The 21,916-nt window shown below is 29.6% G+C and overlaps 4 protein-coding genes across 5 annotated transcripts; 2 read left to right on the plus strand and 2 right to left on the minus strand.

The window, feature by feature from the left end:
- Nucleotides 1–2,064: 2,064 nt before the first annotated feature.
- LOC124927837 lies at nt 2,065–2,944 on the minus strand. The gene has a single exon (XM_047468320.1). The coding sequence runs from the start codon at nt 2,907–2,909 to the stop codon at nt 2,307–2,309; it is 603 nt and encodes a 200-aa protein (XP_047324276.1). The 5' UTR covers nt 2,910–2,944; the 3' UTR covers nt 2,065–2,306.
- Nucleotides 2,945–9,864: 6,920 nt separating this feature from the next.
- LOC124925647 (zinc finger CCCH domain-containing protein 12-like) lies at nt 9,865–11,423 on the minus strand. The gene is made up of 2 exons (XM_047465709.1): nt 10,322–11,423; nt 9,865–10,250 (listed from the first exon to the last, which is right to left on the minus strand). The coding sequence occupies exons 1-2, from the start codon at nt 11,100–11,102 to the stop codon at nt 9,982–9,984; spliced, it is 1,050 nt and encodes a 349-aa protein (XP_047321665.1). The 5' UTR covers nt 11,103–11,423; the 3' UTR covers nt 9,865–9,981.
- A 3,529-nt stretch (nt 11,424–14,952) lies between these two features.
- LOC124926201 (syntaxin-22-like) lies at nt 14,953–18,328 on the plus strand. 2 transcript variants are annotated; one of them, XM_047466386.1, is made up of 8 exons: nt 14,966–15,052; nt 15,148–15,366; nt 16,401–16,494; nt 16,846–16,985; nt 17,096–17,170; nt 17,650–17,807; nt 17,878–17,978; nt 18,060–18,328. In XM_047466386.1, the coding sequence occupies exons 2-8, from the start codon at nt 15,182–15,184 to the stop codon at nt 18,123–18,125; spliced, it is 819 nt and encodes a 272-aa protein (XP_047322342.1). In that variant the 5' UTR covers nt 14,966–15,052; nt 15,148–15,181; the 3' UTR covers nt 18,126–18,328. The 2 variants fall into 2 exon arrangements, with proteins under 2 accessions (XP_047322341.1, XP_047322342.1); XM_047466385.1 differs by having other exon boundaries at nt 14,953–15,366.
- Nucleotides 18,329–19,021: 693 nt separating this feature from the next.
- On the plus strand, nt 19,022–21,302 carry LOC124927719. Its single transcript, XM_047468175.1, has 4 exons — nt 19,022–19,430; nt 20,420–20,733; nt 20,899–20,992; nt 21,082–21,302. The coding sequence occupies exons 1-4, from the start codon at nt 19,273–19,275 to the stop codon at nt 21,122–21,124; spliced, it is 609 nt and encodes a 202-aa protein (XP_047324131.1). The 5' UTR covers nt 19,022–19,272; the 3' UTR covers nt 21,125–21,302.
- Nucleotides 21,303–21,916: the final 614 nt, after the last annotated feature.

The following is a 21,916-nucleotide window of genomic DNA, read 5'->3' on the forward strand; positions in this document are numbered from 1 at the left end:
GATTCGGTTTATGAAATGCGAATAAGTTGCGATTACGTAATAAATTGTGACAATAAATTTAATGAATAAGTTACCATGTACATATAAAATCAAATGTATCCGAGTGTTTAACAAATAATTAGTTGAATAATTTTAAATAAATAAGAATGATAAGTTGAAGCAATTAATCATATTCGAATAAGCTGAAATTGTGAAATGTATCTTAGCGTTTAACAAATAAGTTTGAACAAATAAACAGTTGATAAATTGAATCAAACTAGCCCGATCTATTTATATTCTTTTTTTTTAAAATAACTTGAATAAATATAGACCATTACAAATTTATCAAAATTAGCTACAATATCCATCTATTAGGAGAAAATAGCTTACCTTTTTCACATAGTTGTTTTTGTTTATCTACATTGTTCAAATTTGGGTACTATAGTTATGTGCATAGTCTAACACTTTATATGTATAATTTTGTTTTATTAAATAACAATCTCATTCGTTTGTGGGTTATTTGTTGTTATTTCAAAAGAGATATAATTGTGGCATTTTATCTCTTATAAACCATTTTTTACACTTAATCTATCGTAATGAATTTTAAAAAGATTATATAATTCAATTGTTTTTCAAATAATTTGATTATATAATATATTTGTGAGAGATGAAGAGTCACAGTCACTTTTAATATCATATCAATATAAGACCAAATAGAAAAGAGAAAACCCTAATAATGCAAAATGCATTCATATATATACCTTGAGCAAGGTTTTAGTGGGGACCTTGTTTCTTATCACAAAAATTAACGGGTATGATAAATCAATCAAAATCAAAGTACATCATAAAACAACAGCCAGATATGGATAAGTATTGTTCCAATCATGAGCCCCCACACACATAATTTCATTAGATCCACTTTTCTTTTTCTTTCTTTCTTGTTAGATTCAATAGTTATAACTTGGTCTTGCTAATTGCTTCATTCATCAATTATACTTTTTATTTCATCAAATAGACCACTTTTTATAAACTTTTAAAATATTTTTAATAACTTTTTTAACTAGGATATATATTTAATAACCTTCTTGTGTATATTAATTGATAAATCTAGTGTATTCTATAGAAAAAATGATATGTTGATCATTTACCTAAATAAATTGTTTTTTACATTAAGATATTTAAAAATTAAAAAAAAAAGGAATCAAACAAGCTCTAGGGACTTGTTTGGCCAAATATAATCCCAATCAACATTCATTATTGTTTTAGTCCAATCATTCTAATGATCATTTAAAATATACAATTATTTTGGATTTGGTTCAAATTAAGCTTATACAATAAATAAATTATTTGAATAAAAATATTTTTTAAATATATTTTAATATTTTAGTTGATAATTTAATTTATAAGAGAATGAAAAAAAAATAATAAATTATTGACTATTATTCTAAAGCTTACTTTTATTTTAATTTTCATATAATACACTTACATATATACAAACTATGTTTTATAAACACTTCTAGTAAGATGTTCTTTAACATTCTACTTATTTATCTACTTTTTTTTTTATATATAATTTTGTGTTTTGCAAAGTCAATCAAATATCTTACTCTATAACAACAAATTATTATAAATCATGAAAATAAAATCTAATAACATTCTTATATTCACATTCTTTATATTTATATGTTGCAACACTATATCCTTGACTATAATAATAATTCTTCTAAGACGTCACATCTAAGATCGCATTTTTTTGGATAGTCAGAACTCGAAAAGGAATCATTATCTTTGTGCAAACAAAGGCCGCACAAAACATCATCCTTCATTGCTATTTTGTGCGTAATATTTGAAGCATCCTTTGAAATATGAATGTGACCGAGTGTGCGAAAGATAAAAATCAATTCAAATTTCTATTCGTAAATAGTTGAAAAGAAACAAGTTCCGTATTTCATACTCTTTGAACGCTAGCGCAAAGTTCAAATTTGTTAGATTATTTTTTCTAATAACCTGAAATCAAACTACCTCTATTAACTAAGACTTGTTTGCTTTCACAAAAGAGTTAGTAAAAATTTATCATTATTTCACTTCTTTTTCTCTACATTATTATGAACCCACCAACACCACTTAAAAGGTAAAAACAATACATTAACAAACTTTGAACCAAAAGATATAATATATTATAATATATTGTGGTTAGAAAATAGAAAACTTAGACCCATAGATGAAAATCCAAACAAGACCCTATCTTTAATAATGGTCAACTTTACTAGTAGACTTTTCAATATCGTAAATTAACTACTAATCAAAAAAATCCCCTTTTTTTTTCGTCAACAACCTCTATTCAACGCCGATTGCCGGAAAACATTCATCGGACTTGGAAAATGCCAACCCTTTCCTTTCCTCATCCACGATAACGATGATTTCCCATCGCCACCGCCGCCGCCGTCTGAATTTCTAGACGCCAAAACGCTAACCGATTGCGATCTTCTCATAATCGCCGGAATCGAATCATCAAAACCCTCATCAATCTTACTCCGTTCCTCTTCTTTTCTCCGTTTCTGCTTCATAAACCCCCACCAAAACGAAGATTTACTCCTCGCCGGCGTTCCGTCGCAGGAATCTGGGACTTTTGTCCTGAGAAAAGGGATTGCGAGGGATCTAGATCGGATAAAAGAGGGTTCTCCGGCGGCAACATTGGAGGATCTAGCAGAACCTCCGCGACCGGAAGAGGAAAAGAGAGAGAAAGAAGAGGAAGCAGAGGAAGAAGATGAAGTGATTAAACAGCAAGAACAAGGACGCGCGTTACGACAATCGGGACAGAGAGCGATTAAACGGTCGCGAAGACAAATTGGACAAATCCCACTTCGTCGGCGTTTCGATGGGTGTTTTGGACATTTCCAAACTTCTTCTTCTTCTGTGTAAACCGCCATCGCCAAATTGAAAACGCTGGAAGGAAGGAAGAAGAGATAGATAGAGTTGAGATTTACTTCTCTCGTTAAGGAATAGCTATTTATTTGCACATGGATAAAAAAATAATGATTAATTAAGCCCTTATATTATTATGAAATGTAGGAATTAACCTCATTGTTATAATAAAATTGACCCAAACAAAACAAATAGACTCAAACATTTTGACTTATTTGTTAAAAAAAATAATAATAATAATTAAAATCAATCATATTTTATTAATTTTATTAGTCAATCATAGTTTAGACTTTTTTTTTTCGACCCCTGTCATTTAAAACTTCTTATTTTTAAAATTTTACAAAATCAAATTTGTTTTAATGATTTGAAATGTCTTAAACTTATTTTATTATTATGATATTTATAAATAAATAAAATATTTATGTAAATAATTTAATATCAAATTTGAGAGTTTATTACATGTTCTCTAAAGTTTATTAGTCAATTTAAGATATTTTAATTTTTTACTTTGAATCCGATAAGACAAAAAGATATAACTTTAACAAAATTTTGAAATTTGAAAAAAATTGGTTAATATCTCAATTAAAACGAGGTAAAGAGTGATTTGATTTTAGAATGAAATATTAATTATTTTTATTTTTTTTTTGATAAACAACTTTATAGAAGTCCAATATCAATGTCATCGTTTTCTTTTCAACATGATTATGCCATTTTTGAATAAAATAGATTTGAATTAATCAACCTTAAAACTGTTTTATTTACTTTTGACTTCATTTTAGGGGTCAAAATCCTAGTCCAAAATATATGTATACTTGTTTTTTTAAGTTGCCTAAAGCGACCGAGAAAATGGACCCGTAAGTTTTGATGAAAGTTGTAAATAAGTCTAATGGCTTTTAATTGATACAAAAGTAGTATAAATATTTTTAAAATTTTACATTACCACCTTAAAAAATGACTTTGTTTACAAACAAACCACATTTAAAAATATCTTTGAGCATAAACAAGAGAGAATGAAAATACTATTATTTATATTAAATAAAGGAAACAACAATTATATACTATTAATTTTTGTTTATTATTACTTCTATCTTTAAAATAAATAAACAAATAAAAATTATTTCTCATAATCAAACCACTCGTTTTATTAACGTAATAAAAATACTAAAAAAAAAATTCACCCATATATAAAACAGAATTAGCATAAATATTACAATAAATGGTAACAAATAAAAAAATAAACATTAATCAAGATGTGTATAATTTTATTAAATATCTAATCATAAAGCTCACTTATTATCTATCAGATCAAACAAAATGTGTATGAGCATTTTGATATTGATTATTAAGAGCTTGTTCCAATTTTATTTTATTTTGTTGGTTAAGGGAATGATACAAAAGAGAGAAAACAGAGTTTACCTAGATGATACTTATGGCATGAATCAATCTTCTTCTTTTCTCTTCTTCTTCCTACAAGAATAGTTAAGTTTACCAAAAATAAATCTTGGGGAATAAATCTTCTCCATTTCCATACCTGAAACATTCAACAACCATAATAAAATACAATCATTAGAAAGTAAGAAGATGCAATTCAACTGAGATTGCACAATAACTTACTTGATAAACCCTGAAATTTTAATTGTCTAGTTACAAAAGTAATGCAATATGCTAAAGATAGAAATTATCTTTTATTACTAATACAAAGAAGAGAATATGGAACTATCAACAAATAGATAAATTTTAATTTATGTATCAAGTATAGTATCAAACTAGTGTAATCATAACAAACAAAAAAAGATTGCTCTGAATCAAGTATAGTTAGCCATTAACAGTTCATACTAAATGATAGAAACTCATGCCAAAAAGCCACCAATTACAGCAATATGTCTTAATCATAAGACTATTTACAGCAGATGCCTTAATCCTAGGTTCAAATCACCTGTTACAAACTCGTTTTTTGATGATGTGCTTAACAGATTTAAAGATTTTATCTGTTTCTCTCTTTCATCTTCCTTTCTTTCTCAATCTAACATGTTTCTCAAGCTCGCAGAGAACTCAGCCATCGATCTTCTTCTTCAAATCTCAAACTTATCTTTCTCAAACTCGCAGGTGATTCTTTGCCATCTTTAGGAAAAATAAAGAGAGAATTAAAGAAAATGAAAGAGAATAAAGGTATGTGGGAATCGGGAGGGAATAGACTGCGTTTAATCTTAAGCACATTATCAAAACGATTACGATTACGTGGAACAGAATGAGACAGTGATTGTAACCCTTATTTTGGACTGAAGAATTTATTTACATGACTTCTGATCAGTATAACAATTTGGGTTCCTGAATAAATGGACTAGAATTTCAACATAACTAAAGCAATAATGGGAAAGATTATCACTTCTTAGGATATACCACTTCATCAAGACAATATGAGGAACTCAATTAGATTCTTAAAAGATAAGATAAAGAAGATATATGATTCAATTCTATACAAAGCACCAATTACAGACATAGATAACAATATAAAAGTTCAGTTTTCTTATGTGGCTGAACAAAAGAAAGTGGCCCAGATTCTGGATCACAGGACAGCCGGTCACAGTGTCAAGAACAGGCGCACGGACTTCTTAGTCCAATGGCACGGAGAGAGCCAGGAGTGGCAGTTTGCGGATAAGGTGCAGGCGTACTTAACGAGTAAGGGTCTGGTGGAGAACCCCTCAACGCGGACGTTGAGTCCGGTGGGTAAGGGTGGTTTGTCACAACCCTAGTTGCTGACTCTCGGCCTAGCTAACTTGAGTGCAGGCCAGGACCGAGAGGAGGTGCCCATAAAAGAGCCAAGTGCGGAGCTCGGGCACCAGACCAGAGATACCAAGGCAAGCGTGTGGGGGCCTTGGCATAGGTGCGGAAAAGTGTACAGGAAGGAGCAGGCGACCGAGAGAAGGTAGCCTGCCTGAAGCAGGGACCGAGAGAAGGTAGCCTGGCAGACGCATCCGACCGAGGGGAAAGAACAGACCGAGGACCGAAGCGCTTCAGCATGAGCCAGATCATTGTGCATGGGTCAGGCCTCGACCAGGGATTGGGCCTTGGGCCGGTTTTGGACCGACAATGTCCCGATCCACTGGGCGACCGAAGAAAGGCGCAGCGCTAAGTCAAAGATGGAATAAGTCTTGGCCAAGACCGAGTATTTCGGGAAGGCCCGGTCAAAGTCCCTATATTTTTGGAAGACTAAGTCTTAGATGAATTATTCAGCATAGACTTAAGCAAAGTTTGTTGTACACGTTTTCTACTCCTATTTATATCTCTAGAGGAGGCGACCCTAAGAGATTGAATCAAGAGATCAATCAAGTTATTCAAGAACTAGAGAGAGACTCTTGAGCCTAGGGATTGTGCCTACCCGTGGGTTTCTTGTATTTTCATTGGTTGTGTGTGAATCAATAATAAGATCCAAGGTTGGCTTCGGTCGTAATATTGTGTTGCCTCTTTATTGCTGTTTTCTATCTTCTTTATATTCGGTTCTTCTTGGAATTGGGCCTGAATATAAAGAAGATAGAAAACAGCAATAAAGAGGCAACACAATATTACGGCCGAAGTCAACCTTGGATTTTGTTATTGATTCACACACAACCAATGAAAATACAAGGAACCCACGGGTAGCCACAATCCCTAGGCTCAAGAGTCTCTCTCTAGTTTTGAATAACTTGATTGATCTCTTGATTCAATCCCTTAGGGTCGCCTCCTATAGAGATATAAATAGTAGTAGAAAACGTGTACAACAAACTTTGCCTAAGTCTATGCTGAATAATTCATCTAAGACTTAGTCTTCCAAAAATATAGGGACTTTGACCGGGCCTTCCCGAAATACTCGGTCTTGCCCAAGACTTCTTCCATCTTTGACTTAGCGCTGCGCCTTTCTTCGGTCGCCCAGTGGATCGGGACATTGTCGGTCCAAAACCGGTCCAAGGCCCAATCCCTAGTTGAGGCCTGACCCATGCACAATGATCTGGCTCATGCTGAAGCGCTTCGGTCCTCGGTCTGTTCTTTCCCCTCGGTCGGATGCGTCTGCCAGGCTACCTTCTCTCGGTCCCTGCTTCAGTCAGGCTACCTTCTCTCGGTCGCCTGCTCCTTCCTGTACACTTTTCCGCACCTATGTCAAGGCCCCCACACGCGTGCCTTGGTATCTCTGGGCTGGTGCCCAAGCTCCGCACTTGGCTCTTTTCTGGGCACCTCCTCTCGGTCCTGGCCTGCACTCAAGTTAGCCAGGCCGAGAGTCAGTAACTAGGGTTGTGACAAACAAATGTTACATGTAGCTAGTAATTTCAGTATAATTGTATGACAGTTATGTTTGTTGTGTGTGTTGTGTTCATGATAAGTTTAGACAGTTATACAAGTTAGAAGTTAGTAAATGTTTGTGTAGTGGGTAGTTTGTGTAATGGGTAGTTATGAAAGTAGTTATGTATCTGTAAAACTGTAATGTTTGGGTATAACAATCACAAATCTCTTTATCAATATTATGGAAAATCTTAAAGGTTGTTATGTACCTTTTCTTCTTCTTGGCTGTTAATAAATTGACAGATCCTTCCTTCTTCTTCAGATCTCTTCTTCTTCAAAAACACTGTTTTCGCTGCCCTAAATCATAAAATCACAAAATTCAATAATTTGTCAAACCCTAACCTGTAACACAGACATAGATAACAATATAAAACTTCAGTTTTCTTATGTGGCTGAACAAAAGAAGGCAAAAAACAAGTAAAAGAAGATCGTAATGAATACATACGAAGATGTAAATTCAACAGGAAAGCTTCTCCGATTCATCATTAGATCCAATAGTTCAAAATGCAATAATCATAAATATAATGGTACGAGTGTATATTGCTCCAACATATCTGTCTCCGTAAGAACACGAAGAAGAGATGGAATTGAAACGAGGGGTAACTTGCTTCAATTTGAATCATACGTCAATAATAAAGAATCGAGAAGAAGAAGAAGAAACGGTTTACCATTGCAGTGTCGATCGTTGTTTACATGGTGAGATTGAGGACGCTAGCAAAACAGCGGAGGATTGATCTGGATCCACGAAAGCATCTTATATCGCCTCCTTCTCCACAAACCCTAAACTAGGGTTTCTCCTCTCGGCGGTGAATGCGGGTTTAGTTTTAAGTCGCCATGGAAATGAAGGTTAAGCTTATTATAGCCGTTATATATAGAAACAAATTAGCGTTTAATCAAAACAAAAATAAATAAATCACATTTATATATTATGTACATTCTTTCATTATTTATATCATTTAATTCAAAAAAAAAAAATAGGATTATATATATATATATATATATATATATATATTTTGTATAGAAGGTTGTCTCGTTTTATTTTCAATCACTTAAATTTTAGTTGATGTTGTGTTTTGTTTGGTCCAGTATTCCATTTAGTTTGGTCAATTTTTTCATATTGATATTTTATAGTTGAAATAATACTCTCAATCGTTGGTAGTTTTTTTGTTGCTCATATCATTCGATTATGTTTGTGATCATTTCTCGATTTCTCGAGTTCGTGTACGTTTACTTGTTAACAACCAAGTAGATGAAATTATCGGATTTAAAGTTATTTTTTATTTAAATAATAAAAAATTACTCAATTTGATCTTTGATATGGAGAATCTCTTCTTCCATGATTTATATAAATTTATCACTATTTTGTAAGATTGCTTATTAACTCTCAGTTAAATATAATTTTAATGCCACTCAAAATTTTTAGTAAAGTTTCTTTCGATACCGTTTTAATTTGTTTGTTCTGCTTTTCTAGTTTAACCTTTGTCGTTCACAAACTCAAATCAGTTCGTCTCTTATAATAATATTATATCAATTCACTAGTAAATTGTTTATACAATTTAATATTTTAGTCAATTATTTATTTTGATCTTCTCGTTCTTAACCTATCCTGAGCTGCCCAACTTCCTATTATTTGAATTGTATTAAAATTATTTTTTTATTAAAAATAATAATAATTAATTAAATATAAAAATATCATTTATTTTATAAAACTAATTAAAAACACAATTCACTATTACATCCCAAACTGTATAATTATATATTTCTAATCTTTTAAATTATTTTACATAAATAATTCACTTTTCCAAACTCAAATTAAATTAAATTATTTTTAAATAATCTAATTTTAAAGCAGCTTTTCTAGTATTTTGTGTACATTTATTAATCAAATTTCAATCCAAATATTTCTTTAACAAAATATCATTAAATGATAATTGATATAGAATTTGACTTTAAAATAATAATAATAATAATAATTGAATTTTATACAAAATAAATTAACTCTTACAAAAAAAAAAATATTTAAACTTTATATATAATATCTTTAGTTTTCAAAATTTACAACTCTTTATAATCTAAAAAGTATTTATTTCAAAATATATAATAGTTCAAAATCTATCAAATCTATTTATATATATAATATGTTAAAAAGTAAAAAAAAAAAAAAATCATTAAAATTTAACATTTTCACAAGTATGAATTAAAAGATTTACTCAAAATTTAATAAAATGAACCTAAGATGGGATTTTAAAAACGCTATAGCAAAGTTTATTAATGAAGAAAGATAATATCTAGACCTATAAAATATAAAATTAGAAATCCATTGAATAATATTGAATTTACTAAATACACACTAAATACGCATAATTGTCTGGTTTATGTCAATTTTTCAAATAAGTAGTCAATTCAAATTTCATATCAAATTAAAAAAAAAATTAATAAACTAAATTGGAATAAATAAAATATTAATAAAGAATTTTGTTATGGTAAATTTTTATAATTGTGAGATTGTGTCAAATTTACTTTATTTTCAACTCCATTTAAATATAACTTGTTTTCATTCTCTAAGAAAAAAGATAAAAAAAAAATTCCTTATAAAAGGAAGTTTGGAATAAAAGTACAAGCAAACATAAGAACTTAATTTAAAAAAAAAAACATGCAATTTCATGCTCATGTGGATTAAAACACAAACACAACATCTTAGCATCCAGGTTTTTATGAAAATGTTCAAAGAGATTTCATAATCTTAAACATTAATTTAAGGTTTCATTCGATGTCCTCAATCCAGTCTCCATATATCCGGCTGATCTTATCTGGACCCTTCCACTTTTGATGCGGTTTTGGTGTAGTCCTCCCAATTGATATCGATAACCTTTGTGGAGGAACTCCAATGTGATATCCATCCGTTTGAGAAACTGAACTCGCGGATCCAACAATTACATTATCTGTCAAAGTTGTTGTCCCTCGTTTCATGTCTGAAGGTGTAACTGCCGCGCCTTCTGGCTCCATAGGTCCTCCAGCATACTGGTGCAGTTCTAATAACAAAAAATAGACAAACATTAAGAATTCAAACACTCGAAAATCATCATTTACTCAAACATTTCACCTTGAGATCCGTGGGCAAAATGACATTTGTTACCAAACGGGCAATAACCCGTCATCTCCCATTTGTTGCAAATCCTAGTTTTCCAATTCGTCGGTTTGATGTTCGATCCAGCTGCACCACCCACCACATATCCACCACCACCACCACCACTACCACCACCACCACCGCCGCCACCAGTGCCTCCACTCCCCGGGCCCAAACTTATAGCCACACTCTCCCGAGCTCTAGACTGTTCATCGTGAAGAAAAGTACAACTATCTCCATAAGGGCAACCATCTTCAGTATAAAACTTCTTACAATGTCTCCCTTTATGTGACCTATGCGACTCAACAGACAACGAAGAACCCACAATTGGAATCTGAAACTCCTCCCTCGGTTCCCCAGACGACGCAGCTTTCTCCTCCTCATGAGCCGCCACTATCTCTTGCCAGCTCGGAGGCGGCCTCCTTAGCTCTTCAACACTATGTGCAAAATTACAGTTTGTTATGTAAGGACAGGTCCCTGCCCTAAACTTACAACAAAGTTTAGTTTTGAAAAACATCTTTCCAATTGCCTTCGATCTATTATCACCACCAGGCTGTGAATTCCTCCTCTTGTTTGGAGGGGAACGTGTCCTAGTATCATAATTAGGGTTTGAAGAAGCTTCAACAGAAGCTTCTCTGTTCCAAGCTCCATATTCATCTTCAGTTGCCCAAACCGCACTATCAATTGAATCAGACCCCCAATTCTGAGATCCAGTGAGAATCTGAACAGTATTTCCTCCTTCTCGATTGTAATCCATAACAGAAAAGATGAAAAAGTAGAACCCTAATCTTTGTTTTCAATCACATACACTAACCCAGTAACCCTAATCTCATTTCTAGCAAAACAATGGATTCAATATCGATAAAAAGACCCTAGAAAGATAAATCTTGGAACAATTAACTTACAACATGAGCCAGATCTGTGATTACAGAAGTAGGGCGAGGAAAATACCGTAGATTAAAGATGGGATTTTTACGGACGAAGAGGATGAATCAGACGCTGGCTTCACAACCCAGAAAGTGGATAATAGTAATTTGTGTACCCATTTCTGTCACGATCTTGATGAAGGAAAGAAGGAAGATTATTACTCTCTATTTTTAACTTGTCTTAAATGTAAAAGAAAGAAAAAGCAAGAACCGGTAAACGCAAGATAAAGAAAAACTAACAAGGAAAATCATTAATTTACCCTATTTGAAACTAGCTTGAAACTAAATGAATAATAATAGTTTTGCAGTTTACTTTTAGAAATAAAATTTGATAAATATATATGAGATCTTTAATTAAAAAAACAACTTTGAAAAATTGGAGAAATTAAAGTATAAATAGAAACCTAACCTATCTTAATATTATTTATATACTATTTATTTTTTAAAATTTATAATAAAAAATATAAGGGTATATTTTTGTAAAGAAAATAAATTGAGGTTTCATTTTATTACAGATATAAATAAATTCTTCGTTACTTTCTAAATTAGGAGAAATTAATCTTATTCTTTCAATCATTCTTTCAATCATTTTCCTGTCTAACTAATTTTCATTATTTTTTTCCGAACCATTTTCATGTCTATCAAAATTTTATTCATTTTTTCATAATATACTTAATTTTTTTATTCACTCACAAAATACTCACTAAACTCATTAATTAAATCTTTAATTACATATTTCTTTCTACAAACTTAATAATTACTTAATTTTATAAAATAATATATATATATATAATTAAAATTAATAATACTTTATTAAATAATTAAAATAAAATTTAAATATTATATAAATATTAAAATAAAATATATTAACATATTTTATCTTTATTTAATTTTATAAATATAAAAATTAAAATTAAAATTAAACATATTAAATTAAATAATTCAAATAAATATTATAAATTAAAATAAAATATAATATAAAATAAAATTTTATTTTATCTTTATATATCTTATTTTATTCTTATAACTTTATTTCATTTTATTACAGATATAAATAAATTCTTCGTTACTTTCTAAATTAGGAGAAATTAATCTTATTCTTTCAATCATTCTTTCAATCATTTTCCTGTCTAACTAATTTTCATTCTTTTTTTCCGAACCATTTTCATGTCTATCAAAATTTTATTCATTTTTTCATAATATACTTAATTTTTTTATTCACTCACAAAATACTCACTAAACTCATTAATTAAATCTTTAATTACATATTTCTTTCTACAAACTTAATAATTACTTAATTTTATAAAATAATATATATATATATAATTAAAATTAATAATACTTTATTAAATAATTAAAATAAAATTTAAATATTATATAAATATTAAAATAAAATATATTAACATATATTAACATATTTTATCTTTATTTAATTTTATAAATATAAAAATTAAAATTAAAATTAAACATATTAAATTAAATAATTCAAATAAATATTATAAATTAAAATAAAATATAAAATAAAATTTTATTTTATCTTTATATATCTTATTTTATTCTTATAACTTTATTTTAACTTTATATATTTTATATAATATACTTTTTTGAATAATTTATTTTTATCTTTACTTAATTTTATAAATGTATTATATTTAGTTTTATAATTATAATTTATATAATTAAAATTAGAAATATTAAATTAAATAATTTGAATAAATAATGTTATATAAATAAAATTAATATTTATATAGTATATATTTTATTTTAATATATAATATTTAAGTTTATTTTATTTTATTTTTATTATTTAAGTATTATTAGTTTAATTATATAGATAAAATATATTAATATTTATTGAAAGATTTTTAATTATCTATATATATATATATAATGCTTAATTTTCAAAGTATTCGGATCGTCTGTTCTTGAGAGCTATGATTAATTTGAATATATATGTGATAGTAAATAGATATTTGAGTCGAATTGTGAGTTGACTCGTCCATACACTTAAAACGGTTAAAAATAAAATTAAAAATGTTACGTTAATTATGGATTTAAAAAGATAAATTATTAGAAAATGTGTAATTAATGAGTTAATTATGGGTTTAAAAAGAATTGTGAGTATTTTGAAAAAATGAATAGAAAGTGAATATATTAAAAAAAAATGAAGGAAATATGGTTAATAAGATAAATGGTTCTTTATCTTTTATAATTTATATACATATTATTATAATATATATTTTTTCTCTCATAATTATTATTATAGTTATATATATTTTTATAAGAGGAGTGATAAGGGAAGGCAATTTGAGGGAGGGAATGGGAAAAGAAATGTTGTGTCACTTTGAAAAAGGGATAAAAGATGAGGAGAGAAAAAAGAGAATATTTTTTTGCTAATCAAATTGCGCCACATCATTCTCACACCATTTTTTCCCTCAAATCCCCCTCCCAATTATTTCTCTTTTTATAATTATATTAGTTATTTTTTTATAATTAAAATAATAATAAATTTTTTGTTTATTTATTAAAAAAAATTAATTAAATAATAATCACAATAAATAATATAATTATTTTTATATAATTAATTTAAATTTTATATATTAATAATGAAATTAAAATAAATTAATTAAAATTAAAAAAAACTTAAAATAATAGAAAAAATTATAAAAATTAAAATAATTATATAATGTTATAATATATGTTATTAAGTAAATGTTATATTTAACCTAAATGATTTTATTTTTATATAAAAAAATGTAATTAGTATGATCAAATAAGAAAATAAGATATTAAGTGTTTATATTTTATTATTGTATTAAATTATGACATGTTTAAATATTTTGTATATTTTAAAAAAATGATGAAGTAAAAAGTAATAATATTTTATATTTTTAATAAAATAAAATAAAAAATTAAAATATTAATACTAGTTTAAATTACAAAATAATAGTAATAATTCCTCTCTAAGAAATTGAATTAGTATAGACTAAAAAATAATTTAATTTATCAAAATAATTAAAGAGAATTTTAAAGTTAATATATTTTATTTTTCTTGTAAAGCTCATGTATTTGTTTTCATAATTAATGAAAATATAAATTGAGTTTAATGATCAAATAAAAAAAAATAAATGATCAAATTTCATTTTAGAATAATCAAAATATTACTTCTTCTTTTTCAAACACTTTTCACTTAAAATAAAGAGGAATGATAGAGTGAGAGAATTTAGTGAGGGAATTTGGTGAGGGAATGATGTGGCATTACCTTAATTGGTTGGAAAATGTAAAAGTGGGAGGAAAGAGAGAAAAGAGAGAAATTATTTGATTTTTTCAGCGAATAAGATTATGCCACATCATTTCCTCACCAAATTCCCTCACCAAATTCCCTCACCTAATCATTTCTCTAAAATAAAGTATCTAATTTATTCCCATCTCTCTTAAATTAATTGAAACAAATCCACTCTTTATTTAATCATTTAAAAAAGTTTAATTTCAATTAGAATAAAATTAATTTGTTTTTTAAAACAATAAAGTATTACATATTGACTTATAATTCAAAAACTATAGGCTAACCAAAACGTGCCGGCGGCGAATCATCGTTAATCAAAACGTGCCGGCGGCGAAAGAAACCAAAATTATATAATTATTGGCTTCACATTATTGAATCATTCATCATCATATCAATCAATGATTATTTGAAACCGATAATCCGAATTCATCTCTTTCTCTCCTCCATTAATCGAACCGATCAATACAATTGCGGTTCGATTACAGTTTAATTCTGGTCTGCAATTCGATTCCTCATCCTATCGCCATTGATCTTTCTTTCTCGCGTGAATTCGTTTTTCCCTGAATAAAGCATTTTCTGTTCTTTATCAGGGAAAAACGTGTTCCTAGGGTTGAAGAAGGAGAGATGAGTTTTCAGGATCTTGAAGCGGGACGACCGCTTAATTCCAGACGAGGTCACGTTAATCATCAAGATCCAACGCAAGCCGTTGCTTCTGGTATTTTCCAGATTAATACGTCTGTCTCCACTTTCAGGAGGCTCGTTAATGCCATAGGAACGCCCAAGGATACTCCTGACCTTCGAGACAAGTTGTATGTTCATGATTTACAGGTTTCATAATGTTTAACTGGTTTGACGTTTTTGGCTGATTTAGGAATTAGAATGAATTTCAGCATTGATCATGGCGGTGCATATTCTTTTGTTGTTAGTTTCTGATATGAATTAGTTATGATAACGAATTTGAAGCTTACATAGTTAGATGATTGATAATTGAGGAAGAGGATACATGGAGCTTGAGTTTCTTTTCTACATTTTTGACCTAAATATTATGTCTAGACTTTCCGGAGGCTTGTCAATGCCCTAGGAAAGCCCAAGCATACTCCCGAGCTTTTCGAGAGAAGTTGTATGTTCATGATTTTCAGGTTTCATAATGTTCAACTGGTTTGATGTTTTTGGTTGATTTAGGAATTAGAATGAATTTCATCAATGATCATGGTTACTATTCTTTGTTGTTAGTTTCTGATATGAATTAGTTATGATAACGAATTTGAAGCTTACATAGTTAGATGATTGAGAATGGAGGAAGAGGAATTAGATGAACATACAACTTCTCTCGAAGCTCGGGAGTATCCTTGGGCATTCCTAGGGCATTGACGAGCCTCCAGAAAGTCGAGACATAATATTTAGGAATTAGAATGAATTTCAGCAATGATCATGGTGCTGCCTATTCTTTTGTTGTGAGTTTCTGATATGATTTTTTTTGGGGGGGAAAATTCTGATATGAATTTGATTGGTGTTCTTGGGATTAGTTATGATAGATGATTGAGAATTGAGGAAGAGGATACATGGAGCTTGAGTCTTTTTTCTACATGTTTTGACCTAAATATTATGATCCAACGATCATATAGGTTTGTGATATGACAGGTTTAGCAGTTTGTTTGGAGATTATTGGGATGGTGTTGATTTTCCAATGTGTTTTCAGTGTGGGTGATTGTGATGATCATCTATTTATTCATGATCTTTGTTTCATAATCTAGCAGTTGTCAGACTATTATTGTTGAAATGCTTGTTAAATTAGACGAAAAGAAATGATTTGAGATGGAATAATGTCATGTTCTACTTGCAGACGCAAAACAAGACTACACATTGGAGAGTTAGTGAAAGATACTTCGGCTAAACTTAAACAAGCTAGCGAAACAGATCATCGTGTTGAAGTTAGTGTGAGTCCCTTCTCTTTCAACTTTCCAAATAGCATGTGTTCCTTTCCGTTTTCAATCCTGCACTTGAGTTACATTTGAATGGTAAATGTCTCATGTTCGATTCTCAATAAGAACTCTACGAAAGAAGTGACATTCGAAAGAAGAAGAAAAAAACTGTTTGATTCTCAGAATTTATGTCATGATTTTTTTTGGCTTTATTTGGTATTTTTGACTATTTTTTGGGATCATGATTCAAATTATTTATAGATAATTGTGATTTTGGCAAACATAACGAACATAGATTTTTTCAGATTATGATTAGGATCATTTTCTGATAACAAAACGGCTCAATCTTCATCCTTTCACTGACAGGCCACCAAAAAAATCACTGATGTTAAGCTTGCTAAAGATTTCCAAGCAGTTCTGCAAGAATTCCAGAAGGCTCAGCGTCTCGCAGCTGAAAAGGAGACAACATATACTCCATTTGTTCATGAATCTGTTCTTCCCACAAGGTAGACTCTAGTCATTTAGAAGGATGAACTCTTAAATCAAATATATTTGTTCTTTCAGAATTTCTATTTTCTTCTGTCCATCTAACGAACTTAATTGTATAAATAAGCAGCTATACAGCTAACCGAAACGATGTAGATTATGATAAAACTCCAGAGCAACGTTCTCTTCTTGTGGAATCTAGAAGGTATACTCAATCTCCATCAACTTTCTAACTGGTCTATGTTTCAGGTCATAATCATAAATTCTCCCGAATTTTAGCATGTTTGGAATTAGGTGAAATTTACATCTTTAGGCTGCTGTGTTTGAAGTATAAACAACTTTTTCATACAATTGTTGTTTCTGTATCCGAATCAGATGAGAAACAACCAATACAATTTTGTCTTTATTTTTTTTAACATTTAAAATATGAAATACAAAGGAATTTAAGTCATTTATCCAAAATAAACCTCAAATAATCCACTTATTCAGCCTGCAAATGTTCCCAAATGGGGCACTGCTAATTTTTTTTATTTCATTTTAGTAGAGTTTTAGCAAGCTAGTACGATCCCATAGTCATTACCCTCTATTTCAACTTAGGGCACTGCTAATAAATCTCATTTGACATTGATAATAGATGATTTGGAACGAAAAACTGCTAATTTTGATGTGACTTGGTAACGACAGGCAGGAGGTAACGATGTTGGAGAATGAAATAACCTTCAATGAGGCTATAATCGAGGAAAGGGAACAAGGGATACAAGAAATCCAACAACAAATTGGTGAGGTCAATGAGATATTCAAAGATCTGGCTGTGTTAGTCCATGAGCAAGGAGTTATGATTGGTAAGTAGTTATTTAAATCACAAATTCTTCCAACATCAAATATCAATAAAATGAAACCGTCTTCTTGTAGATGACGTTGGTTCACACGTTGAGAGTGCTCATGCTGCAACAGCTCAGGGTAAATCTCATCTCGCTAAGGCAGCCAAGACTCAAAGAGCAAACTCATCCCTGGTAAAAAAAGTTGACGGATTTTTTAAATTTAGGATTTTGTTCTGAGTCTGATTTCATAATTCGATGTTTGGTGATATACAGAGTTGTTTGTTGTTGGTGATATTTGCGATTGTGCTTCTCATCGTTGTGATAGTACTTGTGGCTTGACCAAAACGATATCTCAAATCAAACAAGGATCGGCTCATCGACAGGTTCTATTATTTATTTATAATTGTGATATATTGTAAGGGTATGAAACAATCGAAATGAAATGAAGTGTGAGGAGTTGTCAATTGTTTATTTGTAATGGTTGGTTCCTTCAAATGGAAATGGTCATAATCAAAGAGATGGAACAGTCTATTGACTTGTTTGAATTCAAAATGTGAATAAAACTTTTGCCAAAATGTGACCAAACCTCGGAAAAGGAGAAAAAAAATCACAACTATGGTAGTGGCTTCAATATATATTGCTTGTGATTCTATTGAATCTATTTTTTCTCTGAAAATTTAATCGAAGCATTGTCAATAAGAGTGAAAATAGGAACCAACGGGAATGAAATTACCATCTCCTTTGGATCGGCGGAGCAAATATTGGGGTTTGGCGATTTTCAAGGGACACCGTTTATGTTATAGACGACAAAATTATTATTTTATCTATATAAAAATTAATTTTAACTAAAATAAATTTGAAAACATCACTGTATAACATCCATAGCTGGTATATAATTTATTTTTTGAATCATCTTTTACACTTATTTGATATAAAGTGTAGAACAAAACAAACATAATTATTATTTTGTTACCATTATAACTATCTTTAAAACTTACTAAAGAAATTTTATTTTGATATGAATTGAATTAAATGAGAAATTAATGAAAAACAAGTGATTTTTTTTGATAAATATTTCTTTTATAATAATCAACAAACAAGAAATAATATATTTATAGAATTTCCTATAAATATATCAATTTATATTTTTTAATTTTATAAAACCTTTTTAGTATAAAATAAAAATATATTTAAAATAAAATGATAAAGGAGGGAAATAAAATAGATTACAGAGAGAAGCTCGAAACAGGGTTTTACCGGAAGAAGAAGGAGAAGCTTCTCTTTGCCCGCCGCTTATCGGCCGCCGTTTGTCTTGATCAAATCAACGGCGAGATCTAATAGGAATGAAAGGAGATCTCTGGGATGACTCTGCTCTCATTAACGCCTTCGATGGAGCTTTTATCAAGCACAAGGTTGTTTCCATTTCCTTCAATCCTCTTTTCTCTTCATAAAACAATAATTAATCGAATTTGCGCATAATTATGAGATGATCCAGCATTTATTCTTCAATATCTTTTGTTTTATTCAGAAAATGAATCAACGAAGACGCAATCGTTCTAACTTAGAAGATTCTTCAGGAAAACCTAACAGTGATACTGAAGAACATAAACCACATCTGGTTGATGATAATGCCTTGCTTAAAAGGTAAATCACATAATGAAATTTCCATGTCTGGATAATATGTAAGATTTCAATAGTAGAGAAAACTGAATTATTAAGCTATGAAATCCACCATCTCTAGAAGAAGAGAAGGAGCAAAAGATATTAAGTAACTTATAGATGATAATTCTAGATACACTGGTTAGCTTAAGTGCAAAGAGTCTTGACTAAGTCACTAAAAGTCTCGTGTGTGTTTGAATTGGGGGTCATTTTATCTTACTCGAGAGAATAGACTCTGGTTTCAAAAGTTTAGATAGCTCGGAATATGACTTCAAATCTTATAGATGATAATTATTGACACACTTATTAGCTCGTGGTAGAGTTTTGACTAATTGACTAAAAGATTCACGCTAGATTTCACCTAAGAACGTCCTAAGTTGAAGTGAAATCATTACCGTGGGGATCGTATTATCTTACTCCAGAGAATTAACTCTGGTTTCAAAAGCTTAGATCGGATTGAGGTGAAGAATACGACTTCCAATCTTTTTGTGAATTTTGTAGACATCATAACATAATACACGAGAAACTCCATCATATTGAATCACATGCTTATTAGGTAGGGTTCCTCCTAATATGTGAGGAAAAGCTATTTTGTTTATATTTAAGAAAATGGGTAAAACCCCATTTGAAGTTTGCTTAAATATGTTAGACTGTTTGGTTGTTTAGCTAAGGTAATTTGATATGATTCTAAAAGCCAAAAGGAGAATAAAAGGATATTAAGGTACTTAGGTAAGTTTTCTTTTTAAACTAGAGTTTATTTTTCGAGGAAACTAGCAAGACTCCATTTCAATTTAGGGCGTTCTTAGTGGGAAACTGAGACATTTGTTGTTTTAGACAAAACTCTTTAACTAAGGTACTTAAATAGCACATATAAGACATAGATTCTGTTTTAGATGCAATACAATTATTGAAAATAAGAATGCTGATTTTTTTTAAAAATTAATTGTGTGAACCCTTTTTAATCATTTTTACAGTGGTGCATTGCCCACCATAGAAGAAACTGGAGAAAGATCTTCCCTAGATTATTATACACAGTTTCTGAACCAACAAATAGAGGACCAAAAACAAAAGATATCTAACCAGCTTCATCATCATACTACAAGTGAAGATTCCCATAATGTATATTCTTGTTACCCATCTGCCGGTCAATGTCTTGTGGAGACGCCACCACCATCATCTTATGATAATGTCGATGATATTCAAAAAATAGGAATGGATGCGGTTAATAGAGCACTTTCATTATTGAAGTCGTCACAAGCTTTTGACAGTTCTTCTGTTAAAAACAAAGGTATGGTGAAATAAGTATTCAAAAACCATTTTCATATCGAATGCAAAACAAAATTATCTTCAATTTTCACTTTGGCAATGTTTTCTTGGTTATTTTTTGAATTGGAGAGATACTATTTGCTGATAATACATGGATGGATGGATTATTGAACTCGATTGTGTACAGCGAAAAGTGAGGAAATGGGAAAAAAATCAGGGTCTGAGACAGAGCTTAGTTCGGTTCTTAACGCATGGTATTTGGCTGGATTTCACACTGGCAAGTGAGTAATGGAATCATAAAGAAGGCAATTTGGTTCGCCATTTATTTTTTATGTATGATAGTAATTATGGTAAGACTTGTGTAATGCAGATATCTCGAAGAACAGGCTCAATTAAAGCGAGGAGGACAATGAAGAGTTTTTGTGCAACATGGTTAGATATTCATGGCTGGTTATCGCGATTCTATATGCTTTGATGTGAAACTAGTTTGAATCAAACCTTTGGGGGGCTTTTTTTCCCAATTAAGGTCAAAGGTTGCTATCCATAGCTAAAAATGAAATGGGAACTTGAACATGCTTGAAACAAACTTTTATGTTAAAATTATTGTAATATTAAGTTGATTCTTAAAATTTTATAATTGTAGATGAGACTAATGCAACAAAATTGAAGATGCTATAAATTTATAAATTATTATTATCTTATGATTTTACATGAATTAAGTTGAATTTATATTTATAAAATTAATAATAAGTTATTATTTATTTAAATAAATGAATAAATATTAATTGATTTTATAATAATTATTTTTTGAATGTTATTTATTTTAAATTAATTTAATATTTAATTATATATAAATAATAAATAATAAAAATATATAATTAATATTTTTAACTCTTTACAAGGATCTATCAATTTTAAATAAATTTTTAATTTAATTTAAACTTAAAAAACGTTTAGATAAAGAATAGAATATCCTTTGGAATATTTTTAACATAAAAAAAAACATTTATTTTTTAATTTTGATTATTAAATAATTCAAAAAAGAGTAATTTCATATATATCACCCTTATATAGAATTTACCCGAACTAATTAAATAATAATCAAGTGAATATCAACAACAAAATTCATATCCTTTATTGTTAATATATATATATATATATATATATAATAATAATAATAATAGAAGTTTATATGTAATAACTTA

The sequence above is a fragment of the Impatiens glandulifera genome, chromosome 2 (assembly GCF_907164915.1).
Source record: "Impatiens glandulifera chromosome 2, dImpGla2.1, whole genome shotgun sequence".
Lineage (NCBI taxonomy): Eukaryota > Viridiplantae > Streptophyta > Magnoliopsida > Ericales > Balsaminaceae > Impatiens > Impatiens glandulifera.